The 24,871-nt window shown below is 35.8% G+C and overlaps 1 protein-coding gene and 1 long non-coding RNA gene across 9 annotated transcripts in view; one reads left to right on the forward strand and one right to left on the reverse strand.

The window, feature by feature from the left end:
* LOC126948115 (uncharacterized) overlaps nt 1-188 on the reverse strand; it is a 246,064-nt gene extending 245,876 nt beyond the window's left edge. The window contains exon 1 of the long non-coding RNA XR_007723343.1: nt 178-188. This is a non-coding gene — a long non-coding RNA (uncharacterized LOC126948115). The remainder of the gene's footprint in view (nt 1-177) is intronic.
* SATB1 (SATB homeobox 1) overlaps nt 1-24,121 on the forward strand; it is a 99,406-nt gene extending 75,285 nt beyond the window's left edge. For 4 of the 8 annotated variants that reach the window (XM_050779536.1, XM_050779535.1, XM_050779534.1 and 1 more), the window contains 3 exons: nt 17,643-17,846; nt 18,433-18,528; nt 20,142-24,121. In XM_050779536.1, coding sequence (XP_050635493.1) covers nt 17,643-17,846; nt 18,433-18,528; nt 20,142-20,654 — 813 coding nt within the window. In that variant the 3' untranslated portion in view covers nt 20,655-24,121. The remainder of the gene's footprint in view (nt 1-17,642; nt 17,847-18,432; nt 18,529-20,141) is intronic. The other 4 variants (XM_050779540.1, XM_050779539.1, XM_050779538.1 and 1 more) reach the window with 3 other exon arrangements.
* The last annotated feature ends 750 nt before the right edge of the window (nt 24,122-24,871 follow it).

The following is a 24,871-nucleotide window of genomic DNA, read 5'->3' on the forward strand; positions in this document are numbered from 1 at the left end:
TGGCACTCCGGCTTAATCAGATCTGTCATAATTACCATTCTGCATGTTTCTGACACACGCTGTGAAATATTTCAATTTAACTGCCGCTACCAGCACAACCAGATGTAGTGCGAGTGTGGCTGCATTGGAAATATTATTCCTCAGGATAAACTCTCTCCTCCTCCTTTTTCCTCCCACCCCCCCCCCCTTTTACAGCTAATGTGGCACAGAAGCTGATGTATCCTGTAAATCTTGAATGCAGTGCTAGATTGATAACAGGCGATTAGACAGTTTAACCACAAACAGCTTGTTCATTTTTCACAAATGAAAACCACATGTGGTGTAACTAAAATTTCAGGCCCCCCCTTTTTTTTAAGGGTTGGGATATGTATGTGTGTGTTAGATATTCTTAAATAAAAATAAAATACGATTAGAAGTTGTGTCTAGAAAAATGGAGTTATCTAGTTTTTTCCAGGTTATTTTATGAAAACCTTCATCAAATTCCATTTTTATACTTTTACCGAAATTCAAATGGGTAAAAGATTGTATTCGGTATTGGGCTTTTCATTTTTTTCCGTAAGTTTTTTTTGGGGGGGGATGGGTAGGGTGCCTAATGTCCCTCGATTCTATGCCCTATTATGTTTTCAGTGTTAAACTGTTTATTTGAACCTAAATTTTGAAAGAATTTCTAAGACTGGACATAAGTAGTTTTCTAAAGGACAGTTTTTCTTATTTTCTTTTAATGCAAAGTTGTTACTTTAGGCTTTATAGTCAGATACCAGACAATCAAAAAGCAAAAATGGCCCCAGTTAGGAACTTTATTTCATGGAGACATTTGTGGATTTGTGTAATTGATTTGAAAGACAGAGTTGGAAACCCTGAGGATTCTGTTTTTATAGAAATTGGAGATAACCTGGCAAAATGCAGGCACAGTAGGTAACTGTTTAAGGCTAAAGTTATCACCAGTCTCAGAAGAATCCCCCTGTAAAAAATTGGATCCATAAGAAGGCAGATAAGCTGGTGGAAAACTAAGGCTAAGAGCGGAGGAGGAAATAGGATCAGTAGTGCTTTACAATCATACCTCCCGGAGCCAGATCACAGCAATCCACTTTAGAGACCATTTAAAACATAGATAGAACCTACTTAAATATCTTTTAACTCCAAATAAAATACACTCTTTTTCTTTGTATCTTTATTTTTGTTTCATGACTTCAGTTATGAACCTAGCTTGGAAACTTCTTAGAATGGTGGTGGTGGTGATTCCTGTTATCCAACTGAGAGGTGTACTTTCCCAAAGAATAGTGGGTGTTTTTGGTTTTTTTTTTTTTTTGGTTTTTTTTCCTTACTCATTTTCCCTCTTGCTTAGTAGTTTCCTCATGTTGTGTTTCTTTTTCTTCCTTGTGTAATTTTTGCTTCCAAGTTTTTTTTTGGAATTTTCTTCCCACTTAGTCTGGCTATTTATTTTCCATGTGTTTTGGATTTACTCCATGATAACTTTCAACTTTAAAATCTGATATTATTTCTTCCTATTCATAGTTTCTTTTGGCCTAAATATCACTTTAAAGGGAAAATAAAGTACTGTCTTTGCCTTTTAGTTAGAACTCTTCTTCCATCTAATTTAGGTCATTTGTTTCCCCAATCTTTTACCTCTGTAATCATTTTACAAGATGTGCAGTTATTGTAGAAGATTTGATTCAATTCCATATCACAGCACTCTCCTGATGAGTACAGATACCAACTCAGAATCCTTCTTAACACAGAAGTAAAAATACCCATTGCTAATCAGTGAGATAAACCCATCCCTGCTGTAGTCACTTGTATTTTAGGATTCCCAAATGGGGGTTTGCTATTCAAAGCATAGTTGTGTGGGATGAGTCTAAGAAATAAGAAAAGTGGAGGTAAATAAAGTTTATGGTTTCATTGCTAATGCCCTTGCTTTAATAACCCTGAAGGATTTTTGCACAGCTACTTGAAGATATGTTAGGGATAAGCCAGCATGCAAATTGAATCACATTTTGCAGTCACTGGTGAAGCTCACCATTAAAAGGAGTCCTGAATTGTTCCTTTGCTAATGAAAGATTTCACTTGCAAGATAAAAAAATTATCCCCTGGTTTTTCATGTTTGCAAACATTTTTGTGTATTTGTTTTCTTTGCCTGGCATACCTGTTGATACAAAAGGGAACAGAAAAGAGGAGGGGAAAAAGTTGCTTCATTACGGATGCTGTTGTGTATATGGAGTTTAACAAGATCAGTATTCTGAGTACAAAGAAAGAGCACATCTTTTCATTAAATTTCATTAGACTACAAGAATCCCACGTTTCAAAGAAAATTGTTTATTTATGGATCCTTCTAGGTCCCTGTCTAATAAGGAGACATTTTCCATTTGTCTGTTAACAAGTCACAGATGAAGAGTCAATAGAAGTGTTACAAGCTTTATCTTGCCCCAACTCAATCCACCATCCTCAGTCACTCTGCAATCGCTATTCTCTGGTGGTCTCATATCCTCATGAAAACGTGCAGGAAGGAAAAGTGATTCCTTTTAATGTTCTTTGTTATTTTCTTCTGGACCCACTTCATCATTGCTGAAGTCATCAATATCATGTACAGGGTAGCCCAAGCTGAAAGGAATTAAAGGGCATGGCTCCTGATTTTCTACATATTATAGAAATAAGGTAATAGTAGCTAATTTGTAAACTCACTGATGTTTTACCTAGCAACTTGTACATGAATTGCATCATTCATGGAAAACATGGGGAATTGGAAAGAGTGGTAGTCCCAGTTCCACTGCTAACCTGCTGTGTAGCCCCAGGCAAGTTGTTTAACCTCTCAGACATTGAACTTCCCCTTCAGGAAAGTAAAATAGGTTGGGTCATACTGTATCTAATGTCCCTTGAAGTTCTAGGTCTGTGTGTTTGTGACTGAGACAGGTACACAAATACGACAGAGGATGCTATTTTGATTGAAGACTGCTGACAGGTGTTCCAGTCTGGGAAACAGAAGGTAAGATTTTGAATAATGGAAGGGCTTAGTTTGGGGGATAGGCAGAAAAGTGGTATTTTGGGGTCTAGAGCCAAGAAGGGTTATTTACGGGTGTCATATAATGGGTAGAATCAATTGTTGGAATCCAGTATATGAACTCCATGTTACATGGTGTGAGTTGAGCTCATGATTGATACACTTTCTTCATCTGAGACTTGTTGATAGATGACTGAGAACTCTCCCGTTTGTCATACAGAGACCTAACAGAGTATGAGATGAGCCGAATTCCACTGGGGAATGGGCTTGGTTTAATATGTGGTGGGGTGGTGATTGCTAGCATGATATGATTTGAAGGTTGCTAAAGACTTTCCTCTTTAAATATGTCTCTTTTTTTGTTTGCTTTTCAATTGATGCCTGAAGGTCCACTCTTAGCTGGTCTTTTGATTGACTGATTGAGGGATAGAAGTTTTTTCTGGCACATTAAAAACTTTAATAGCACATTAAAGAGGGAAAAACAGGGCAATGTGAGAATACTCAGTTGATGAGAAATCACAGATTTGGAAGAGATTAGGGAGATAGGGAGTAAACACAAAGGAAAAGGAAGCAGGGAGTGAAAGTTCATTTCAGAGAATACCTTGAAATCCATTTTTTCAAGTTTATAAATTGGTACCTGTAGCATTTAATAGCTGCTGAGATGTGTCCATCCCCAAATGTCTCCTTTAAATGTTTACCCATTTAACTTATGGTACCAACAGGAGTGCTACTTGTCATGGGTGTTACTTGACTGGTTCATTGATGAAGTATTTGGTTGTTTAAATGAAATGCAGATTAGGTAAAAATAAATTACTTTCAACAAGGTCAAGGAAGTGAAGGTTGTAAATAAAATATACATTCACAAACAGACAAATGCTATTTGGAAATCTAGCTCAGTCCATGCCAAGCTGTTACTGTCTAAATTACCTTCTTTCTTCCTGGCTTGCAATTAATTTTTGCTTGTATGTTTGGAGATTGGGGGAAGGGTAATAGCCTAATGGGTAGTGATTTTATTTTAGTATTTTGATTAAAGAGACTAAATAGCTTGGACCCTGGATAACCATAAGGACGAAAGCCGTATCCATCAAGCTTAATTTCTAAACAGAAGTTTATGCTTGTATTTCTGAGCAAATTAGCGCTGAGCTACATATAATATAAAGTTATGAGATGGTTATGTGCTCAATTATTTTCTACCTGTCTCCCCCCTTACCATCTTTTCTACTCACCTTCTTTGATCTTCTATTAGACTGGAGGGCAAGGCAGAAGGCATCTAGTTAGACAGACAAAAACTGTAAAGCCATGTGCTTTTTGAGAAGCAGTGATGAGAGAGCAGGGACTGGTGTTTGATCACTGCTGGTTTCCTGGCATTTGCAGAGCCACTCCCCTCCCCCACCCTACCCACCCACACATCCAGTGCTCGTGCCACTCTTCCATTTCGTAGTATCCTGTCTGTATCCTGTATGTGTCCTACTACCTTATCTCCTTCTATTTGGAAAACTCTTGTGTCTTTGGAAAAACTTGTTGGTGTTCTCCTGGCAGATAGACATTTCTGAAAGGACACTTTGCTCATCTTATTTACCTTTAAAATTACTTGGATGATATGATGCCAATAACCCCGTAAGAATTTAGATGCTTTATTCAGAAATCGTAAGCCCAATCTCTGCATTTGTAACAGGACCAAGAAGACAATGAGGTGTATATGTGCTAGTGCAATTGTAAACCAAAAAATTGTAAGCTGTAGAACCATCGTTTAATTAATCTCATTCAGAACTGAAATATATAAATCAGATGAAAGTTTTCTCCATTTTGATCTGAGGATTGAATGGGGGCAGGGACCTTCTCATCAATCCTTTACACATACACAACGCGGGTACTTGTGAAACACCTCTAATGGAAATCTGGGGCTGCTAAGGACACAGTCTAGGAAACCCTGTGGTAGTGACTGTTTTTCTCTAACCCATCTCTAAGAGGCATGGTCCTTTAGTGGCAAAAAAAAAAAAAAGAAAAGGAAATTTGTTTCACAAATCCGTAAATACTAAGATTTTCTAATATATTAAGAACTTACAGGAGATAGTTCTGGAACAGTATTTGAAGTGTGTCTATATGTACATGTGTGTGTATATACATCCATATATATATTTGATAGCTATGTTTGTATACACACATACACGTTTGTGTGGGCAAGAGGAAGGGCCTCCCATTTAGGGGCTCTTAACCTTGGCCCACCTTCTCCCCCAGGGAACCATGAACTTGGATGAAAAAAATGACTTTATTTTCTCTAACCTCTTCTTACTGAAAGTTGGCATTTTACTCAATTATCAATATAGGCAACAAATCACAGCAATACCTATGAATTTGTCACCATTAAAAAAAATCACGAAATATTTTCATATCCTATTATGTTGTTCTAGATATCTTAAAATATCATTTATGCCCATCACTATAAAATTACAGTAGTCATTAGAGCTGTTGCTAAACCTTGTTATTTAGTGTGTTAATAAAGAAGTATATATATTACTGTATCACAAATTTTTGATAGCTGTATTTCAGTATAATTGGTTTTGTTTGTAATCTTATGTATTTTATTTTAGGCACATAAAAACGCTGTTCTGAAAAGGCATCCATGGGCTTTACCAGACTCCCGGAAGGGTCCATGGCACAAAAGAGGATAAGATCAATGATTAGATAAGTTTTGTAGAGGAAAAATATATATATGTCTTTTATCACATGAGCCAAGGGATTCTCAAATTAACCTGAGAAACATTTACTTTTTTGTTTATTGCTTTTTGGTATGCTTGCTTTTCAAGCATCCTTCACTCCAAAGCATGTAAACAGAGGTAACAATGATGCAGTGACATTTAAAACAAACCACCAAAACAGAAACCTTACAAACTTTTCTCTGATACTCGCATGCCCATATACAGTGCTGTAGGACTTTGTGAGAGAATGCTTTTGCCTTTAGATTAGACATTTTTTTTCCAATTGAACTAACTCTACCTTTAGTATCAACTTAAACCTGAAGTTTAAGTGGTTCTTACCTCACTGGACAAGAAGTTTTGTCCCCACATTTCCTGTTAGCCTACACAATGACTAGCACATAGATGGCACTCAGGAATTCTTTGTAGAAGGATAGAATGATTGAGAAGTAAATTTTAATCAGCTCCCAATATTACTCTCACAAATGCCACACTATTCCAAAGGGAGTCAGAGTGGGACAGTGGGAAGAGGCGCTGGAGTGGGCTCACAAGGACGGAATAGGTCATGCCTCACTGCTGCCATTCTCCCCTGGAGCCTTCTCTGAGCTTGCTTTCCCCAGATGTAAAATGTGATCAGAGGAGTGATTGAGACAGTCTGTGCAAAGCCCCAGTCTCCCTTGTCTCCTTTTATTGGTAAAATTATAACCCAGCCATTGTCACTGAGACCCACATGATGCTTCTAGAAATATTTATGCTTGCCTTTTTTAATGCCTACTTGTGAATCACAAGATTTGGGTCTTTCAAATTAAGCCAGCTTCTGATTAGCAGGTTTGTATAATGGATAAAATGATGGGGATTTGGCCACAAAATGGGTGTTACTTTCTCAGCAAAATCATAGGCAAGTTGGGAGCTCATAGTGACCCTGCTTGCTTGCTTGCTTTTAGGATGTGATTCCTAACTTCTACAGTCCCAAATTGCCTTCCCCTGCTTTTAAAAATGTTTTGTTATCTCTCCTAAAACATCAAAGAGGGAATATTTAAATTTTTAATTCCTAGCCCCAAAATATGCATAATAGGGAGTGTAGCTCATGTTAGGATATACGTGCGGTGTTGAAAAGTTTTACATAAATCAATTTAAAATGCAGTGGCAGAAATATTTATCTAAATCAACCTGGTAGTAAATTAATTTTGTAAGCAAACAAACTACCCTGTCAGGTAATTGTCACCTTAAAATTGTTCATTTTATGATTTCTTATATTTATGTGGGGTTTTGGGTTTGGGGTTTTTTGTTTTTTGTTTTTCTTTTTATTTCTTGCACATGGCATATTTGAATATTCAGCAATATTTTTTCCTAATGACCTTCATTATTTTGAATATAAAAATACTGTAAATTTTTAATAGTGACTTTAGGAAGCAACATAATAAATTTGTTTCGTAACATTGCAGTATGAGAGCACATACTCGTTTGGCTTAAGAAATTTAGGAAAAGTAAAGTTTCGTAGCATAAATTCTTCTTTTTAAAGAAAATAATAATTTTATTTGCCTTTGACAGGGGTTTTTATGGTGCTGTCCTGTCTTAAACCTATTATGCTGAGTTCAGTTTGAACCTTATTTTTTTTAAATACAGAAACATCATTATGAATACAAATTGTTGGACTTCGTTACTATACATGAGCCCTCAGAAATTGCAGAGGTGTATACAGTATTTTACCACTAAATGGCCCAGATTGGGCCATTTTTGTATCTTTCTGTGTACCCCCATTTGCTGCCATTTGAATTTGTTGTGGTGAATCTTTTGCCGTATTTTTACGTTCACTCACTGAAGTGTGAGCCTCAGGGTGTTTCCAGGCTCTTTGGGTGAAAGAAAGTGAGGAGTTTGCCACTCAAAGGGCTATTTGTGTTCACATTTGTTTGTGATAAATGTAACTCAAATAGCAGGGTTGGGGGCGGGCTGGAATAAAGAAACCCATCAGAATTAGATTATTGAAGAAATGCTGTGGGACTGAACCATAGCAGGAGGAATGGAAAAGAAGGAACAAATTCAAGAGATATTTGAGGGAGTATTGACAGGAATTCATCAGTTATGGAAGAGACAGACAAGAAAAGTTAGATTTTTAGTTAAAGCCACTTGCTGTATGTTTTCATTACAAACTAATACCTAGCTACTATAGAAAAAGTAGAAGATACAGGCATAAGGAAAAACATAAAGTTATCCATAAATTTAATCACCTAGAGGTGACCACCTTAAGGATCCTGATTGTCACTCTTTATACATATACACACGCATGCACATGTGTCTATGTATATATGTGTGTATGCATGTATGTCTTACATTTATTCATGTGCTGAACATAGCATTTAATTCCCTATTGAGGTGTATTTAGGCTTTATACAACTTTCGCTAGTACAAATAATATGAATTTAAACATTATTATAGTTAAATATTTACATATCCTTATTTCCTAAAATCCTTAAAAGTGAAATTATTGGATCAAAAAAGACATTTGTTTTTTACAGATGATTGCTAGATATTTCCACATTCTGCAATTCACAATGTCCTTCAGAAAGACTATGCCAATTTATGCTTCAAATAACAGCCTTTCAGCCTAGGTGATTAGGTATGTGATAATACTATTAACTGAGTAAAACTTCCTAGGAGGAGAACCTGGCTTAGGGGAAGATGCTTGGTTCAGATTGGAATATTGTAACTGAATTATTTTCTTTAGCTCCTTTGATACTCAAATCCCTTGTGTGATAATGACAACAACAATAAACTAATAATAGCTTACATTCATCATACTGTTATTGTGTGCCAAGACCTTTTCATGAATTATTTTACTTAATTCTCACAACCCTGTGAATTAAGTGGTAAAATTAGACCCCATTTTGTAGAGCAGAAAATTGAGGTTTCGCGAACTTGAGTAATCTGCCCAAGGTTACAAGGCTGATAAACGGTAGAATAGATATTCAAATTAAAACCCAGACTTCTTAACAAATAGATCTTAAAAGTCCAGTGGAGGAAATGAGGTTACAGTAACTAAGTAGTATTCTCAAGAAAATATGGTAAAGAGCTATTTAAAAAGGGTCATAGACAGTCAGTTCAAAAGCAGCTGGTCTGTTTTCCCAGCCTCCTACTAATTCATCTTGTTCTCTTATTTGTTATTTTTCCTATTTTAAATATTGTCCCCTTTTCAAATCCAAACCAGTAGTTCTCTTCATCAATGAAGAATTCCTTGACAACCCTACTTCAACTCTTGTTCTCCACGTGGATCTCACTTGATGTCTGCCCATCAATGACCTTTATCACGTGCTATTTTGCACTAATAGTTATTTTTGAATACCAGGTTTTCCCACATGTGCTTGGAGACATTTAAGTGCTTTCAATAAAGTTTATAAGACCTTTTGGTAGTTACTGTGGAGCAGGCATTGGGCTGAATGTATTCTGTTTCACTTGTATGCCTACTGTCCTGTGAGATTAATACCATTATTACCTGCAGTTTGTAGAGGAAGAATCTTGAGGCTTAGAAACTTAATTCAAGTTCACATAGATAAATGCCTATACGGGATATAATCATTTTATTGATATACGGAAGTGCTTGAGCCTGTCTTGAAAGACAAGTAATACTTGAATGAGCACCAAAAAAAAAATAGGAGAAAGGGCTTTCCCATTAGAGAGAATCGTATAAGGAATGGAGAATAGAATGTAGGGTAGTGCTCAGCAATAGCTAATAAATAGTCCAACAGATTTGGTCATCAGTGTCATTGGGAGGAACCTCGAAAGCAGCCCCTGGGAATGTGAACTTTTCTCCTACCTTGGGAAGCCACTGAAGGTCATGGTGCATGGTAGGGTAACTATGGGCAGTTTGAAAGTGGAAGACTAATGTAATGATTCTCACTCTGGGATCCGATTTACAAGGATATCACAGAGATGGTTAAGAGGATTCAAGAAAGCTTAGTGAAGCCCATTTCTTTACCTATCAGTAAGTTTCACAGGCGAAATTAAACATCAGATTAATATGCTTTTTTGTAGGAATCACATCAACTCTGTATGATAACACTGGTTCTCTATTCTTCTTCAAAACTCTGGTCATCATTGACTTACTTTTCCCCTAACTTAAGAGAGGGAAAGGAGTGATTACTTAAAAGCTTTTTTTTGTTCAGAAGTCAAAATAATTGCCCATTGGAAGTAATTAAAAAAGAATGTTGTTGTCTAACAGAGTAATTCAAGGAAGACTTGCTCCAGTTCTGACAAGTCAATAGTGGCAGAATGGAAAGGAGTAGATGGTTCTTAATGATGGAAAGAAAGACTAAAATTGATGAAAGTGTTACAGCATGAACCTTGGGAGTATTGAGTTTTGTATTTTTTTAATGACACCAGCTATGAAGAATGAGGAGAAAATTAAAAGTTAACATTTGAAGAGAAAGTGCATAAATGTTAAATAGGAGCCAGATCATATCACTGAAATTTATGTTATGTCAAAAAATATATCTTAGGCTGAGGGGAAAAAAACAGGAACTTTTTTTTTCAGAGTGCTTATTCAAGTATCAGATACATAAGCCAGAATTTTATTTGTTTTGTTTCAGCTTTGACTAAACTACCCTAAAAGCAGGTTTGACGTATATATGAAAATTAAACTTTCAAATTAGGTATATTTCAAATCTAATGTTTTAAAAATAAATTCAGAGCTTTTTTGGGAAAATCTCTATTTCAATTAAGAGCTCATCTTTTTGCTAACTGGTTTAATGGGTTGTCTAGAATTTTATACTTTTATCTTCATTCCTGTTTTATTTTTCTCCCTCCTCAAATTCTCCCTCTGAAAATATTTTTTAAAATGTGAGATCTCCTTGCTCAACAACCTATTTAAGTCAGAACCATTTGTAAACTACTCTGGCCAGGTTGTCATTTGATAATCTTGTTATGGACCAAATGATTGGTAGCCTAAGAAAAACCAAATCCACGTGTGCTCTAAAGTTAGTGGCTTTGAAAAAGCAGAAAAGAGGTAAACATAAAAACCATTACAAACAAATGATTTGCACTTTTTTATCTGATTAAATTGTAAACGAAATGGAAAAATAAAGATCATTTACCAGTGACTGTGAGTATTCCTTCCAAGTTCACAAAATTTTAATAGAAATTTTTCTCCAGGTTTAGGCAAATAATTTTCTTTATGTGTAACCTTTAGAAACTCTGGTAGAGGTGTGTAACTTCTTAATGACTAAGTGGCAAAAATTTACTCAAGCAAAAAATTTCTTGATAGCCATTTTATGTCCTATTATTACCCCAGTATTGGAACGCACAAATTTTTGGCTAAGGTATTGAGTCTGTTAAATAAACTGGAGCCTCTAGAGAGAATTCAAAAGCAGTAACAGTTTAGAAGTTAAGAATAGTAACATTTAAAAAGATTATTATGTTTTTTTTTCTTTCAGCAAATATAAGTATCAGAGACCACACTTTGAAAAATAAACATATTGGGGGATACATACGTGCACACACATATGTCTTTTAAAATATATTTCTTTTTTAAAACCCGTCTTTGAATCAAGTGGATGTAATGTGCTACTTTTAGAATGGAAAATGCATTTACTGGCACGTCTCTGTTCAAATTTATTTTCCATGTTTTCTTTAATAAGACCAATGTTAACTTAGCAGGAAAAGTTACTTACAGTGCCAGCTGAGGTTCTTTTCACTTTACACAAAGTAGATGTTATTAAGCTGGGGAGAAAGATTAATGCATTTCCTGCTAATTCCATAGAGGAGAACATGTATCTTTATTAATGTTAATGGTGGGGGCCTCTCATAATGTTATAGAATAATCTGCTTTAGCAAAGGTTTTTCTTCTAAAGAACTTCATAACATTTAAAGGTTAATATGTTAGGTAAAGAACAATATCTTAAGACAAGTGTTTTTATTACAGGACATGATGGGATGGTTTATATTAAATTATATGATGATTTGAATGGGAAAGAAGAAAAAGTGCATCGCTTCTTGCCCTCAACTTTAATGCCTTTAATCAAATAATGACCTTCTGGAAAATAGTTAATTTTAAGCATTTGGAAAGATCAATACCACTTTGCCACCAAAAAATGGTCTAGATGATGAAATTTGATGTATTTAAAGTATCATTTCACCCTTTTAACCTAGTAAATAATTTAAAGTGCTTTCAGTATTGCTTTGCCACTGTTTTGTTTCTCACTGCACAGTGTTATGATTCTTCATGAAAAAAGGTCACAAGTGGGTGTGTGAAGCATTTAGACCTCACACCTAGAAATGGGGTTGTATCTCCATTAGGTCTTGGGTGTTTCTGCATTAGGACCCCCGCCCCAAAAGTAGTATGTTTAAATAGTACTTTGAGGCAGAGTGTGCATAAAACATATGAAAATAGAACCCTTCTGTAACTATACTGTTGTAATGTTGTTTTAGTTGTTTTTTCAGACAGAAAAAGGGGTGGTTTAAAACATTATTAGTCACTTTGCATCTTTGTGATATCTTTAAACCGTTATGCTAAAGGTGAAGGATTTGGTAGCTCTGACAATTAGAACCCATTTTCCCCCAGCTTGTAGAACACACTGATATGAAATTACCCTTGAGTGCCGACAGCTTTGTTTAAAAAAAAAAAAAAATTGCCCTCTATTAGCATGTTTGTGGGCAGATTAAAAACTGTCTTCATTAGCATAAGTAACACTTACAGATTCTTTTAAAAGTAGAAAATTATTTGCTGAATGATAAATTGCTAGCTTTATAGTTAGTTGTTGTTGAAAATGTACTCATTCAAATGCCTGGTGTAGTTTAGTCTACAATACTGAATTTTTTGTTAGAAGTACTATTTAATGGATTATGTACTTAATCCTTGTTCCTACTACTTGCTGAAATGTAATTCATGCTTTCCACTAAAATGTTTGTATCAAATACTTTCCTATTTAGATTGATTTCTTTTAATATCATATATTATTATACTATATGCCCCAGAGATTGGAACAAAATATTCCTGCAAATAACACATAAAAGATGAGGGTGAGGGGGAATAAATACAGACTGTAAAATGTTTTGCTTTTTAGAACTCAAATTACCATTCTATTTTTTCAGATGTATTTTTCCTTCTTAGTTGGAGTAAGAATTATTTGTCATTTTCTTTCTCTTTTTATAGCTCTTAGTTTTAAAATGTATATGTACATAATGATAATATATACATATATGTATATTGCATTAAATGACTTTTTTTCTCAGAGAATACCAAAGTCTGTCCTGGAAAAGTAGTTATGTTACATACTCCCAGCTTTGTCACAGAACAGGCCTTGTTAGGGGTTCTCTTTTTATGCATGTGAGGCTTTATAAAGTACAATAAATTCATTTATGAAAGGAGGTTACTTTCTTGACTCAATTAAAATCATTGTGCACCCCTTATCTGTTAAAATGTTAGAAGCGAATTGACTTGAATTAAATGTTCTAAAAAGAGTGGAGTGGAAATCAGAGATTGCGTTTGGTTGGAAATTAGCAGCTGAGAGATGAAGGTGCCAGGATTTTTATTTAAATGTGGTACAACAAGATTTTGTCAGTAAAGCACATCATTAGAATATTGAGTTGAGAACTGCTAATTTTTCCTTTAAAATGAGCATACAGTCATGTGTTTCATGGACCATAATAAATTGCCATTGTGTTATCATTGAGTTTGTTTTGCTTTTTTGCAGTACTGATTTGGCAGTTATTCTGCATTTTCTCTTTTCCTTTTTTTTTTTTTCAATCTTACATTTCTTTAATAGATCCCTAACCAAAACCAGTCAAAAGAATGTTATTTATTTCATGCAGTCTTAGGTTTAGCATCTTTTGCACCATTTTCTTGCTTACGGTAGCAAGACATTTGCAGATGGTTCTTGGTTACTATAAAGTACATAACAGTATTTCCTTTGTGGCAGATGGATTTAAGACTTTTAGTTCTCAATAAATGTAGGTTTACAATACATAACTTTACAGGATTTGTGTTGTATATAACAGGTTTGAACATATTATCTCAGAATTCATCTGCATGGCATTTTCAGCTTATTCAGGGTCCATGCCAGTTTTTTTAAGTAATAGGGGGAGCACTGTGATTGATCGCAACAGCTCAAGGCGTGATTTTGAATAGAAACAAAGGGTTTAGAACAGAAGGTGTCAAATTAAACTTTGTCAGTTTGAAAAGTAGTAACATCCTGAAAGTTTTACTAATTTATTTACATGTGGCTACTGTTTATATTTTGCCTCTTTATATGCAGTGTAATGTTTCTTGGCAAATTTACTACATTTAAAGTTTAGGTTGTTCCTTGTACCATTGTAGTTTTCTGAAAATGAATCGGTCTCATTATTTTAAGGCTGTTAGTCCCCTGTCTTTTCTACTGTTCAAAACAGTTGTGAGCTAATTTAATTTAGAGAACAGTTCCCTGTTCCTTCCTATGGTCTTATGTATATCAAGTCCCAGAGACCTCTCTTAAAAATGTAATTATGTTTTGTTTTGTTTTGTTGGTGTTTTTTTTTTCTTTTTGCAACAAAGCACTGCATTTCATTCTTCATCTCTGCTCCCCCACATAAGTCTATGCAGTTATCACTTAAAAACTAGTACAGTACTTTGGGGAATCATTAGTTTTGTCAGATATTAAAAATACTGTGACATACTCATTTTCTTCCCAAGTTTATTTGTTCTAACAATATCATTTGTGGAAAACTGACCTAGAAAAACGTATTGAAGCATTAGAAAGCATTTGGCTTCTTTAGTCATTTTCTGCAAAACATAAATCAGATTACTGTCATTATTAATAGAGTAACAATCAATAGGATTTGAGGTAGTCAAAATATTCCAAGGTATTTAAATAGCATTAGAATAAATTATCTTATTTTTGCCAGTGTAAATTGGGAATGAGCCAATTTATTTCTACACTGACAGAGAGCTAATGTGTCAAAATGTCTGTTTTCCATTATTTTTTAAGAGCAATGCACATCAAGAGAAGCAACGCCCCCCGCTTTAAATTTTTTTGGAATACCCTTTAGAGCTAACAGTTCCCAGCTGCACCGTTAAATATTTTTCTAAGAAGCATCTGATTTCAGTCTCTTAAAATCATCGCATTTCTTGAAAGGCTAGTGGAGATAGGCTTCAACTTATAATTCATCAAATTATTTTTAGATAAGGAATTAGAAGTATTATTTAAGGGCAGAGGTTAATAGCAAACTACTGGAAATGTTATGTTAGTCATGGGCAATTAATAAAAATAAGGATCCGTCTCGTAAGTCTAGAGACACGGAAGTGACAATAAGAGCAAAATATTTGTTGAATGAGTCGGGGCTCTTTTTCTGAAATATTTGTTAAACCAGCATGAGTGTGATTGTTTAGGAATTAGCTATCATTATTAGCCATTTTAAAAGAACTAATGATTTTCTTTTCCAAAGAACATCTGTGATCCACATGTTTTTTCACATATATCCAAGTGCTAACTGATCTCTGCATTACTTTAAAAAGTTTCTAAAGGATGTGAAAAATCACTGGAGTTTTTCAGCTCTCTCCAAGAAGCTTTTCTTACATGAATCATTCTTAATTTAACTTTTAGCAATTTTTAGTTACAAGCATTTATTTCTAAAAAAAATTCTTAGATGCTCAATGTTTAGCATTTATTGCAATAGTAGAATACTAGCCGAGTTTAAAAAAAAAAAATCTGCTCTGTTCTTCGTGAACCTCTAACTTCTTTGGAAAGGTATATAAAACCGTGTGATCTGCTGTGCTCGGGTAGAGGGGTCCTGTCAATTATGATAGCTAAAGGAGGCAGACAAGGGGGAGAGGGAAAGTAATCTCACCCACAGTTAATATTCAAGCCTACTGGAAGATAATATATCTAAAACCTACATAGCAACAAAATTTAAAGGTAAAATATAAAGAATAGCTTAGTTGTAGGAAAATGTATATTTTCATAGCTTAATTCAGATGGCAAATATTTACCAGTAAGAGCTAAGTAAACATCTCCAGGGCACCATATGCATGTGGGTCTCAGATACTTCAAATGTTCACATACAGTTTTATAGTTAATACATTCACATAAATACAACTGAAATATGTCATAGTATTCTGGAAATAAACATAGAATTGCCATGGTTAGAAGAGAAGCAAGTTCAGTGACACTGCAGTCACAATGATTTTTATGTTTTATTTAGCTAACAGTCTTTCAGGTAAATCTTCAGTTTACTGCCTGCTATCTTAACCTTCAATTATGCATTCAGTGGCATCAAATGAGTGCATGGTTACAAGACCATCCCCATGCATATATTTGCTTAATTAAAAGACCTGTTGAGTAGGAATACTAGTAGATGTCATGAGATATAGCAGTCGTCACAATGAGCTGGTTAACAGATAGGCCTTGGGAAGCTAATATGTCAGTTTTCTACCTTTTCTTTTAAAATATTTCAAGTAGGCCATTTTTGGGAGAACAGACCATGCTTCTTTCCACTACATGTTGCAGTCAAAGAAGAATTTTCTCTCCAATGGTTTCAGTTTGAGAAGGGAAGGAAAGTCATGCCATCCTCTGGCCTCACCCCTGGTAACATAAGAAACAAAACCTTCCTTGGCTAGATCTAAAAATTTCATAATAAAAAAAATTGTACTTCCATTTTCATCCAACTAATTTATTTAAAATTTCCAAGAAATGTCTTTGTCTTAGATCGAGTTCCCTAAATGCAGAGCCTAGGATGGGGAGTCAGGTGGTGATGATTTGGTGGGGGCCCTAGAAGAGAGGAGGAGGATAGGGAAGAGAAAGAGGTCCCGTAAGGATGTGGTCTTAGGCAAAGTCTAGCCCTAGATTGATGGAGGAGGGAGCAAGAAGAATGGGGATGACTATCTCTAGAGAGTAAATTGAAGGGTAGAGTAAGTTGTCCATTTTCAGAAAAAGGGGCAGGGACTTTGTGCCACTGGGTCAGGCAGTCACTGGCCACGTGGGGTGAGGAGATCAATGAAGAAGTGTAGAGATGGCTTCAAGACATTTTTCCAGAGCAGAGTGCAGGTGAGAGGTATTAGCAGGCAGCAGAACAGCTGAGGGATAGCTGCCTTGGCTGGTGGGGGTCTGGATTGGACACCTTCACTCTCCCCCTTCATTCCATTGTTTAGTGTCCATCATTGCAGCCAAGGTGAAGACTTGAGATGACTGGAAAATGTGTTCTCATGATCATTCAGTTCTTGATAGATAACCTCAAGAGTAAAAAACTGGGCCTTGGAAGCATCAGAGAGGTTCAGATTTTGGCAGTCATTGGACATTTCCTTCTCTCTTAGCCCAAGAAACCTATTAAATTCTTGCCTGACAAATCATATGCTCCCACTGCAGCAGGCAGAAAAATAGGACTCCAGTGTCTCTTTTTGGAGAGTTCTTTCATAGCAAATTCCTTTAATGCCCATTCTAATCATTATGCCTTATACTGGACAACATTCTTGCTGGTACAATTGCACATGTCCTTTCTGTTTCATACATGTACACACACATAAATATTCACACATGGTTTTCTTTCAAATCTAAAAATTGCAAACTTAGGAAATCCTTTTAGAAAAAAAGTATTTCTAAAATCTGTCCTGCCCCTTAAGCACTTCAGTATCTTCAAATGGTCAGCCACTCATCAGACAGGAAAGTTGTGTAAGACTGAAGCTCATCAACTTTGTTTTTTCCTATTTCATATATTTAAAAATCTGTGATAAATGCTCTCTTACCCTCAGAGTCGGAAAAAATATGTCCCTCCTTTGAGATGCAAATCTGAACTTTGATTAGAAACAGAGTCTGCTTCCTTGACAGCCGCAGATAACCCCTCTTAACAAGTTAAAAAAAAATTTTTTAAGCAGATTGGCATGTTCTGAGCTTATGAAAAAGTTAATTCATAGGGTTTTTCCTTTTTAGCTCCTAATGGAAAATGCCAGCCCCCTTCATAGGCACAAACTGACCTATTATGCCCTTGTCTCTAAGGGATGGTTATGCGAGCTGTTACGCTGGAAAGAAGATCCTTCTCCAGAAAACAGAACCCTGTGGGAGAACCTCTCCATGATCCGAAGGTTCCTCAGTCTTCCTCAGCCAGAACGTGATGCCATATATGAACAGGAGAGCAACGCAGTGCATCACCATGGCGACAGGCCGCCCCACATTATCCATGTTCCAGCAGAGCAGATTCAGGTTCGTTTACTTTGGCCAATTCAATATAGCAATAAGTAAATAAAGCTTTAAACTTACCAGGGAAATTAGCGTTTCTCTTCCTCCTGCCAGTCTAAACATAGGCTTTTTAGCAAGAGATAACAATACACTGCCATCTTGCTCAGGGGGATAAAATGAAAATGAACGTACTTTTTCCAACATATGTATTGTGTTCCTCTTTCCTCATCTCCCAACCCCCAAAGCAACAGGAATGCCCTTTCTACACTCCTTGTTTGGCAAATGTCTCTTTGTTGGTATTGGGTTTTGTGTTAAGAGCTTAAAATTTTTGTATGTTTTTCAAAAATCACAATTTAAACCACCACCTATTTTTTAATTAATACCACAGTGCCCCTGAGGAAAAGAGCTACTGCTGTGGCTGTAAAGGAAGTTTGTAGAATCACAGTTTTATACATTGGATTCTGTCCAGAAAGAGGTGGGGAGGGAAGCTGAATTGGAATCTGGCTTTACAGTCCTTGGGCCTTCCTTCACCTTGTATTTAATAGCTGTCTCCCCACACTTTACAGAATGGAGGTTAGGGGTGAGTCATATCTGTTTGTCTTTCCTTTAGAGCCCCTCTCCCACCACCCTTGGGAAAGGAGAGTCTAGAGGCGTTTTCTTACCAGGCCTGCCGACCCCTGCACCATGGCTCGGTGCTGCTCCTCAGGTGAGCGGGCACAGTTACCTATGCCAGCAAGGGACACGGGGTGACCTAAAGACCTGCTCCCCAGGTCAGGATTTTCAGACCTGCAGAGGCCATACTAACCATGGTCATGGCCAGAGCTCACTGTGCCAGCAGATGCAGCCTTATGCTTTGTTTATCATGTCATGGGACTTGTCACCATTCATCTCCTGAAGACACTCTCCTGTGAATTTAGATGGAAAAGTTCTGGGATCAGGTAGTCATTAGAGCTCTTAGGGCCCCAGTTGCTTAGGAAGCGTGTTGTCACTGAACTTGAGCTGTATAGCTTATTTTTGTTAAAGGGGATGATTTTAGCTTTCTCTTTCAAAGTAAAATGCCATTGCCTTCCAGAGTCCTAAAATTCTACCTCTGTTGAATCACCTGCATTCTGCAATTTTTTAATATTTCTGTGAAAAATTATATATGTGTGTGTATAGATATGTATGTATAACTAAAAACAATAATAGAATTGTTTATCTCCCAGGACAAAAAACTTCTCAAGTATGTATTAAAGATAAAACAAGTTGGCAGAGAGCTTCCCTTTAGGATTTCAAGCACTAAAATAATCGTGAAAGCCTGAAAAACTTACTGTTTAGCAAAAACGAAAAAGAGAAAGATATATGTTAGTTAATTTAAAAACTACTTATCTGAAAATGCAAATTGTTAATAAAATTGCTTCTTAGGGGTATGAAAGGACATGCATAGAAACGGTATCAGCATTCTAATATTTTGCCACTTAGGTTGATTTGCTTTGCTGGTAAGAATTATGGATATCGAGTGTACAGTATGTGCATGTGTGACATATTTATGTATAATTGTGTATGGAAATTATAGCACATATACATATACTAATTATGAAAAAGTGTCTGTATACACGAAATTTAAATCCTAATCACATCTGAGTTTACTATAGACAAAACAGTTCGCTAGCCGTCGTATGGTGGGTTGAACCTTTTGAGGTAAGAAAAAAGCTTGCAGTGTCAGCCTAGTGCAATTTGGTAAGAAATTGTATGTGTATTAAACTGGAACTGTCTGATAGAAAATTCACAAATGTGAGAATATCAGAAATCCTTTAGTCTCATGACAGATAACACTGAATAAGAGCATAAGCTCATCTTCTTCCTGGCCATCCGATGAGACGGAGCAGAGCACAAATTTCTTTCCCCACTGCTCTGTAGCTCACCTTTCTAAAATGTCTTTGAAATCCTTGCCTCTCAATCTTCATTTTAAATCTTTGTTAATTATTTACATCATAATGTGATGTGCTGTCTTCGCCTTTGATGCGTATCCTTCTAGTGAAGTTTATGGCTCACATTTTCAGAGAGCACTGAGCTTTCACTTCCTCTGCTGATCTGTGATAAGGAAGTGCAGTAGCCCCCAAAGCTCTATGAATTCATCCCTTCCTAGTTCATACCATTTTGATTTTTTTTTTGTAAATGCTGTGGGCCATTTAGCTGGCCTACCTTTTCATTCTAAATCTTCATCCCTATCAAAAAAGCTCTATGTAGGACCCTGGACCACATGTTTCCTGATTCTAGACAGCTTTGTGTGGAACTCCGCGATAGCAGAGCTCTGATTGTCTCCTTGTTTCTTTCCAGCAACAGCAGCAGCAGCAGCAACAGCAGCAGCAGCAGCAGCAGGCGCCGCCGCCTCCACAGCCACAGCAGCAGCCACAGGCAGGCCCTCGGCTCCCCCCACGGCAACCCACGGTGGCCTCTCCAGCAGAGTCAGATGAGGAGAACCGGCAGAAGACGCGGCCACGAACAAAAATTTCAGTGGAAGCCTTGGGAATCCTCCAGAGTTTCATACAAGACGTAGGCCTGTACCCTGACGAAGAGGCCATCCAGACTCTGTCTGCCCAGCTCGACCTTCCCAAGTACACCATCATCAAGTTCTTTCAGAACCAGCGGTACTATCTCAAGCACCACGGCAAACTGAAGGACAATTCCGGTTTAGAGGTCGATGTGGCAGAATATAAAGAAGAGGAGCTGCTGAAGGATTTGGAAGAGAGTGTCCAAGATAAAACTACTAACACCCTTTTTTCAGTGAAACTAGAAGAAGAGCTGTCAGTGGAAGGAAACACAGACATTAATGCTGATTTGAAAGACTGAGATAAAAGTATTTGTTTCATTCAACAGTGCCACTGGTATTTACTAACACAATGAAAAGTCCACCTTGTATTCTCTCAGAAAACCTTTGTTGTTCATTGTTTGGCCAATGAATCTTCAAAAACTTGCACAAACAGAAGAGTTGGAAAAGGATAATGCAGACTGCACTAAATGTTTTACTCTGTTTTACAAACTGCTTGGCAGCCCCAGGTGAAGCATCAAGGATTGTTTGGTATTAAAATTTGTGTTCACGGGATGCACCAAAGTGTGTACCCCGTAAGCATGAAACCAGTGATTTTTTCTTTTTTTCTTTTTTTTTTTTTTAGTTCTTATTCTGGAGCCTCAAACAAGCATTATACCTTCTGTGATTATGATTTCCTCTCCTATAATTATTTCTGTAGCACTCCACACTGATCTTTGGAAACTCGCCCCTTATTTAAAAAAAAAAAGAAAAAAAAGAGTTTGTTACTCTATTGTATGTTACAAAAGAACTATAGACTGTGGAATGCAGTTTAAAGATGACATATGCCAACAAATGCCTTGTATTATATGGCACTGCCGTAATTCAAATTTGTTTTTATTTTGGAAATAAAAGTTCACTGTAATTTTTTTTCATTCTCATTGTTACATGATTTTTTTAAAAAAAGGAAAAGAAAATGTGAAACACAATTTAGTCCTCATTATTTATTTGTAGATCCTGCAGCATCACGTTGTAATTAATTTTTTGGACGTTTCCGTTAAATGTAATATTGCTTCTCTTGTTACCATACTGATTCTTTTCTATTTATAAATGTATTTTGATGGGCAGTAAAACAAAGTGTCTTAAAAGTTTTAAATAGAGAAAATGTGCTTTACACAGTTGCCTATAAAAAGTGCTCTATGTTATCCAAGCAATTCATACTATAAGCTTCACTCTTATTGTTGTATGCAATTTTTACTATCATGCAAATAAGCTTAGGTAAATAAAACTAATAGATCACCTTAGAAAATTATGCAATTAATGTGAAAATAATTGATGTTTGCAATGTGTCTTCCTTTGGTTTACAATCAATTTTAAAGCTACATCTGTATAAAATTTCTGTATAAAGGTGTATTTCTTTTTTATGAGTTTATGGCTATGAAAACACCAGCTATTTTGTTACAGCTGGCTGTTTTTATAAGTGTATCACAATTTTCTTTATGCAGAAATGTTCTGACTAGGAGTGGTTATTGACTGTAACTACACAATTAAAATTGTTTGTATCGTATGACATGGTAGGGTTTGTCTGCTTATGTGAAGTAACTAAAGAAGAGTCAAAGGATGGCCCTCTCATTTAGGTGCATGTTAATACTTGATATTTTACTGATTTTAAAAAGAGCATTTGACAAGTTACTTGAAACACTGTAAATTGAAATCACAAACACATGCTCATTTTTAAATAGGTATGAAATTTCACAATGAAAATAATCTGTTTTGGTTAACATTTTGCTTAATAAATAGAGATAGGATGGTCAAAAGACTCTCCAACAAAAACATAAATCCAGTCTCTAGCAGTTATGTTCTTAGAATGGATTCATCTATGCTTATTTCACAATACTTCATTCATAGCAACGCTTTTCCTTAACCTTATGTACAAATATTTCTAAAGGCCATTAATAGTAACAAAATAGGGCAAAAAATGGACCTTCTGTATAAAAGCCCCTTAGCTTTTTTTTTCACAAGTTATAAATGTAATAAGTTAATAACTGAGCTCATAAGTGTATGTCATAACTATAAGAGCCACATGAAGAAAATAGGAATGACACACCTGGTATTTAAACACAATCTTCAAAATTCTTGCAACATTAAACATAGTAAAATGCCAGAATATAAAATGAGGTGTGCTAATGGTAACAGGATTGAGGCCAGCATTACAGTTTGGAGTGATTTTTCTTTCATTTGCTTCCTCACTTTGTTTCCTAGATGCTAGTAGGGGTGTCTGGGTTGCTTGAGATACCATTCTGTAATTGCCCCTTCTCTGCCTACCATTTTCTCAGGCCCTGATGAGCTTATTGGTAGGCAACTGGGCTGCTTTACTGTTGACTGAACTTGTACTTTAGAAACTGAAATGGAATCATTGAAAACTCAATAAAGCTTTAAAGTTCCATTTACTTTAGAAGCACAACTAAGCTCCTCTGAAGGCAGCTGGTTTGTTGCAAACTTAAAATTGTACTGAAAAGTTGCCGCTTTTTATTAAGAAAACAAACATTCTTGCTCACTAGAGTTCAGAAAAGTAATAATTTGAGCCAAAGGAATTTGAATTAAGAAAATAGAAACTAGATTTCATGTATTTAAAAATAGAAAATAAAATAGAAACTCAGATGCCATTAAGTTATCCTCTTCCTTATATCCCCTAAGTTGAAGGGAAAAGGCTGGATACAGCAGAGAGTAGAATTGATATCCTTAATTTTTAACCAGCCCAACCCTTAGCACAAGGTGTCAAACAGGTATGAGATTTAGTAATTTTTTTGGAAGGAGAAATTGGGTTGCAAATAACTTTCCCATTCCTAATAACCTGAATTATTTTGAAATAATGTTTTCAGTGAAATGATGAATGTGTGTTTGGTAATCAACATAACAATGCTAACGAAATTCCCACTTAGATTTTTTTAACTTTCAAAAGTCAGCATGGTTTTGATAGTTTGATATTTTAAATGCCCACACACACACACACACAAGCACATGTTAAACAATGATAGGATGGAGTGAGCAAAAGTGTTTTCAGGGAAGATGGCACATTTTAGAAAAGACTTGCTCAGATGATCTTCCATATTGCTCCCCCAATGTCATTTGTCACTCATACCAGTCCTCTTGTTACCTGTAGCTATGGTAAAATTCCTTTAACAAGCTTCATTGTGTTCAAGTATTTCAGAGACTTTTAAAAGCTGGGCATGACATAGCGTTTTGTGCTGTTAAGACCTTAGCACAGTCAGGTAGTTTACGGGTAATATTCAACCTTGTGCATCTGAATCTGTCATGGATTCCCTTCACTCAGCACTTTGCCACTAATTTGTATTACAACTCTGTGGCCATATAATACTTGCACATTATGCAAAAAATAAAATGTTGATAGTATCTCTTTGCCACACAGTATGCAGAGTTGACACAGAACCTTTGAAAACCAAGGTAACTAATATGTATGTCCTGTTTGTGTGGCGCTTGGTAACAAAGTCTGTACATATTATGTATAAAGTGTGTATTGGTTAGCATTTAGTACTAAGAAATTCTGAGTTTCAGTGTTTTCTTTTTTCAAAGTAGCGATATCTATATCTGTGTTTATCTAAAAATACTAGCTTGAATAGAAAACATTCTCAAATGGTTCAAGATTGAGTAAAAATGAGAATCCCATACATTCCATTATTAAATTCTGCCCTATTCCCAATTGTTAGCATCTGGCTGATATTAAGGTCTTTGATTGTCACAATATTCTTAATAAATGAGACATTCTGAACTGCCTGGTGATATTTTCAAAAACAGCAATTAAAATGTGTATTCCCTATAATACAGCTGATAGAACTGTTGTGTTAAAGCAAGTTGGAAATTTGCATGCTAGTGTGGGAAACCAATGGAGGTCCAAAATATTAATCATATCTAAAATATCAGAAAATAATACTAGTCTTCCTTATGCATATTTTTGTTAAGAGGGCTTATTATGAATTCAATGTTTCTTCTGAGGCAATCATTTTAATGTAAATACTAAATACTTGCATGTCTTTTGACAAAGGCTAAACTACAATCTATTAATATGCACATTTTTGATAAAATATAAAGCACCCTAATTAAAGAAATTGTGGTAGAAGGTGTATGTCCTGAATACTATACCTGTTTAACAATACCAAATGTTAAATAAAATAGTTTGAAATTAATGTTTAAAAGATGAGCAACATTTTTAAGACTTTCTCACATTACCCTACTTATAGGGAGCATATATCTCCAAATTTAGTCCCATCAAAAGAACACCACCAAAATTACAGCTTCTTGCCTTGTACCAAGGTTGTGCGGTTATCTTTTCCCAACAATTATTTTCAGCTGCTCATACACTTACTGTGATCAAAAGCACTTGACTTGGGCCCTGTTCTCTATGATAGTGGCTGATGAGCCAATGCAGTAGAGCAGTATGTTATGCAAAGTAAACACTTGCAAAGAAACTCCGAAGTGACATATTTTGCAACAAATGTTGAACATTATTTACTGTGAGTTG

Source organism: Macaca thibetana, chromosome 2, assembly GCF_024542745.1.
Source record: "Macaca thibetana thibetana isolate TM-01 chromosome 2, ASM2454274v1, whole genome shotgun sequence".
Classification (NCBI taxonomy): Eukaryota; Metazoa; Chordata; class Mammalia; order Primates; family Cercopithecidae; genus Macaca; species Macaca thibetana.